The following is a 4877-nucleotide window of genomic DNA, read 5'->3' on the forward strand; positions in this document are numbered from 1 at the left end:
CCTCATCGAGTTCCAGACCAACCTGGTGCCCTACCCGCGCATCCACTTCCCGCTGACCACCTACGCGCCCATCGTGTCGGCGGAGAAGGCCTACCACGAGCAGCTCTCCGTGCCGGAGATCACCAACGCCTGCTTCGAGTTCTCCAACCAGATGGTGAAGTGCGACCCGCGGCGCGGCAAGTACATGGCCTGCTGCCTCCTCTACCGCGGCGACGTGGTGCCCAAGGACGTCAACGCCGCCATCGCCGCCATCAAGACGCGCCGCTCCATCCAGTTCGTCGACTGGTGCCCCACGGGCTTCAAGGTGGGCATCAACTACCAGCCGCCCACCGTGGTGCCCGGCGGCGACCTGGCCAAGGTGCAGAGGGCCGTGTGCATGCTGAGCAACACCACGGCCATCGCCGAGGCCTGGGCCCGCCTCGACCACAAGTTCGACCTCATGTACGCCAAGAGGGCCTTCGTGCACTGGTACGTGGGCGAGGGCATGGAGGAGGGCGAGTTCTCCGAGGCCAGGGAGGACCTGGCGGCGCTGGAGAAGGATTACGAGGAGGTGGGCAGGGACTCTGCGGACGGGGAGGAGGAGGAGGAGGAGGAGGCCGAGGAGGACGAGTACTGAGGGGACGCGGCGGAGCCAAACCTCAGAGACCTTCCGTGCCGAGGGCCTGGAGGCATCAGGACCATCCCTTGGCATGTTAAACCTTCCCCTGCTTCGCGTAGTCCTGGGTGTCCTGAGCTTTGCCACGCTGCTGTTTTATCGCTGAGTTAAGGCCCGGCTTAGTGTCCCGCCTAGGCAGGATGATCCCGGTCTCCTCCTGCTCCAGGGGGGGAAAAATGCTACGAGCTGCTTTGGCTGGAATGGCAAAACTCTGGCTCTGGCTTTTGAGTGTAAAAGCACTTTTTTTTTTGGGTTAGGAACGCGCCTGTCCTTCTACGCAACCGCCTTTTTTTGTATGTGAATAAAGACCTTTTTTTTTGCCTTTTCGGCTCAGAGAATTCCTTGGGTTGTGCGGGGAGGTCCCTCCCGACCTCGGGGGTTTTGTCCTGAGGAGAAGAGCAGATGCTGAGCTGGGAGACTCATCATCATCAACCCTAATTACCGAGGGAAGTGCCCCATATCCTCTGGGAATGCTGCCTGGCCGGAGCTGGACACTCTTCCCAGCTCCAAGAGGAAGCAGGTCTGGGAGCAGGCAGGGAACCCCCGGTGTGATTAAAAAAAACCACCCCAAAAAACCCAAAACCAACCTGAAAAATTCTGGCTGATCCAGCTGGAAACTTTATTTAAAGAGTAGCACAAGTTCCACCTTTTTTTTTTTTTTTTTTTTTTTGTGGATGCAAAACTGGTTGGAAAAAAAAAATCTCCCCTAAACCCTTTGGGATTAGATATTAAATCCATAAATTCCCCCCCCCCCTTTTTCCCAGTGGTTTTTTAATGGAATCTTCGCTCCCCGGGGTTTTTGCACTGTGACCGGGGCCAAACTGGGGGTTAAAAAGTGCTTTTTTTGGTGGGGTTTTGCCTCCCCACCATCTCTGGTCCTTCCCTGAGCTGTGTCCTGGTTGTTGGAGGGTGTTTTAGGAGGGGAAAATCAACCCTCCCAAAAAGGACCTGGGCAGTGTTTTAGAAGGGAAAAATCCACCCTCTAAGAAGGATCTGGAGAGTGTTTTAGGAGGGAAAATCAACCCCCTAAAAAGGATCTGGGCAGTGTTTTAGGAGGGAAAATCAATGTTCTCAAAAAGGACCTGGAGAGAATTTTAGGAGGGAAAACCAACCCTCACAAAAAGGACCTGGACATTAATTTAGGAGGGAAAAATCAACCCTCTAAAAAGGACCTGGACAATATTTTAGGAGGGAAAAATCAACCCATCATAAAGGACCTGGAGAGTGTTTTAGGAGGGAAAACCAACCCTCACAAAAAGGACCTGGACATTAATTTAGGAGGGAAAAATCCACCCTCTAAAAAGAATCTGGACATTATTTTAGGAGGAAAAATCAATGTTCTTAAAAAGATCTGGGCAGTATTTTAGGAGGGAAAATCAACATCCTCATAAAGGACCTGGACAATATTTTGGGAGGCAAAATTACCCCTCTCAGAAAGGACCTGGAGAGAATTTTAGGAGGGAAAATCAATGTTCTCAGAAAGGACCTGGAGAGTGTTTTAGGAGGGAAAATCAATGTTCTCAAAAAGGATCTGGACATTAATTTAGGAGGGAAAAATCCACCCTCTAAAAAGAATCTGGGCATTATTTTAGGAGGGAAAATCAACCCTGTCAAGAAGGACCTTGACATTATTTTAGGAGGGAAAATCAACATCCTCATAAAGGACCTGGACAATATTTTGGGAGGCAAAATTGCCCCTCTCAGAAAGGACCTGGAGAGTGTTTTAGGAGTGAAAATCAACCCTCTAAATAGTACCTGGATATTATTTTAGGAGGGAAAACCAACCCTCCCAAAAAGGATCTGGACATTAATTTAGGAGGGAAAAATCCACCCTCTAAAAAGAATCTGGACATTATTTTAGGATGGAAAATCAATATTCTTAAAAAGGATCTGGGCAGTATTTTAGGAGGGAAAATCAACCCTCACAAAAAGGATCTGGACATTAATTTAGGAGGGAAAAATCAACCCTCTCAAAAGGATCTGGGCAGTATTTTAGGAGGGAAAATCAACATCCTCATAAAGGATCTGGACAATATTTTGGGAGGTAAAATTACCCCTCTCAGAAAGGACCTGGAGAGTGTTTTAGGAGGGAAAAATCAACCCTCTAAAAAGGACCTGGAGAGTGTTTTAGGAGGGAAAAATCAACCCTCTAAAAAGGACCTGGAGAGTGTTTTAGGAGGGAAAATCAATGTTCTCAGAAAGGACCTGGAGAGTGTTTTAGGAGGGAAAATCAACCCTCACAAAAAGGACCTGGATATTATTTTAGGAGGGAAAAATCCACCCTCTAAAAAGAATCTGGACATTATTTTAGGAGGGAAAATCAACCCTGTCAAGAAGGACCTTGACATTATTTTAGGAGGGAAAATCAATATCCTCATAAAGGACCTGGAAAATATTTTGGGAGGCAAAATTACCCCTCTCAGAAAGGACCTGGAGAGTGTTTTAGGAGGGAAAATCAACCCTCTAAATAGTACCTGGATATTATTTCAGAAGGGAAAATCAACCCTCCCAAAAAGGATCTGGACATTAATTTAGGAGGGAAAAATCCACCCTCTAAAAAGAATCTGGGCAGTGTTTTAGGAGGGAAAATCAATGTTCTCAAAAAGGACCTGGAGAGAATTTTAGGAGGGAAAACCAACCCTCACAAAAAGGACCTGGACATTAATTTAGGAGGGAAAAATCCACCCTCTAAAAAGGACCTGGACAATATTTTAGGAGGGAAAAATCAACCCATCATAAAGGACCTGGAGAGTGTTTTAGGAGGGAAAATCAACCCTCACAAAAAGGACCTGGACATTAATTTAGGAGGGAAAAATCCACCCTCTAAAAAGAATCTGGACATTATTTTAGGAGGAAAAATCAATGTTCTTAAAAAGATCTGGGCAGTATTTTAGGAGGGAAAATCAACATCCTCATAAAGGACCTGGACAATATTTTGGGAGGCAAAATTACCCCTCTCAGAAAGGACCTGGAGAGAATTTTAGGAGGGAAAATCAATGTTCTCAGAAAGGACCTGGAGAGTGTTTTAGGAGGAAAAATCAACTCTCACAAAAAGGACCTGGACATTAATTTAGGAGGGAAAAATCCACCCTCTAAAAAGAATCTGGACATTATTTTAGGATGGAAAATCAATATTCTTAAAAAGGATCTGGGCAGTATTTTAGGAGGGAAAATCAACCCTCACAAAAAGGATCTGGACATTAATTTAGGAGGGAAAAATCGACCCTCTAAAAAGGATCTGGGCAGTATTTTAGGAGGGAAAATCAACATCCTCATAAAGGATCTGGACAATATTTTGGGAGGTAAAATTACCCCTCTCAGAAAGGACCTGGAGAGTGTTTTAGGAGGGAAAATCAACCCTCACAAAAAGGACCTGGATATTATTTTAGGAGGGGAAAATCCACCCTCTAAAAAGAATTTGGACATTATTTTAGGAGGGAAAATCAACCCTGTCAAGAAGGACCTTGACATTATTTTAGGAGGGAAAATCAATATCCTCATAAAGGACCTGGACAATATTTTGGGAGGCACAATTACCCCTCTCAGAAAGGACCTGGAGAGAGTTTCAGGAGGGAAAATCAACCCTCTAAAAAGGACCTGGAGAGTGTTTCAGGAGGGAAAATCAACCCTCTCAGAAAGGACCTGGAGAGAGTTTCAGGAGGGAAAATCAACCCCTCAAACTCCCAAAATCCGTTCCCCAAAGAGGCCCCTCGAAAGAAGGAAGATGATTCCTGATTCCCCTCTCTGTGTGCCCACAGCTGGGAAGATTCCAGGTCTGCTCTTCGGGGCTGACCCCTCTCCCTGGTGGGGCTGGAATGTTCCATCCCACCCAAAAAAAAAGGTGGGATTGAATATTCCAGCGGTCCCGGGATGGAATCGGAGAGAGCATCATTTTTTGTGTTTATTTTCCCTGGAATAACCAAGTTTGTGCTTCATTTTTTGTGTTTATTTTTCCCTGAAATAGCCAAATTTCTGCTTCATTTTTTGTGTTTATTTTCCCCTGGAATAGCCAAATTTGGGCTTCATTTTTTGTGTTTATTTTCCCTGGAATAGCCAAATTTGGGCTTCATTTTTTGTGTCTATTTTTCCCCTGGAATAACCAAGTTTGTGCTTCATTTTTTGTGTCTATTTTTCCCCTGGAATAACCAAGTTTGTGCTTCATTTTTTGTGCTTATTTTTCCCTGGAATAACCAAGTTTGTGCTTCATTTTTTGTGTTTATTT

The 4877-nt window shown here is 45.5% G+C and overlaps 1 protein-coding gene across 1 annotated transcript; it reads left to right on the forward strand.

Moving 5' to 3' along the window:
- Positions 1-4: 4 nt before the first annotated feature.
- On the forward strand, positions 5-977 carry LOC113997520 (tubulin alpha-3 chain; the record flags this gene model as incomplete). Its single annotated transcript, XM_039389758.1, has 1 exon — positions 5-977. A coding segment is annotated over one exon (612 nt), but the record flags the coding sequence as incomplete, so codon positions are not given.
- Between the last annotated feature and the right edge of the window lie 3900 nt (positions 978-4877).

This window comes from Pipra filicauda, unplaced genomic scaffold (assembly GCF_003945595.2).
Source record: "Pipra filicauda isolate LSUMZ 115617 unplaced genomic scaffold, ASM394559v2 scaffold1023_size37163_pilon, whole genome shotgun sequence".
NCBI classification, from domain to species: Eukaryota; Metazoa; Chordata; class Aves; order Passeriformes; family Pipridae; genus Pipra; species Pipra filicauda.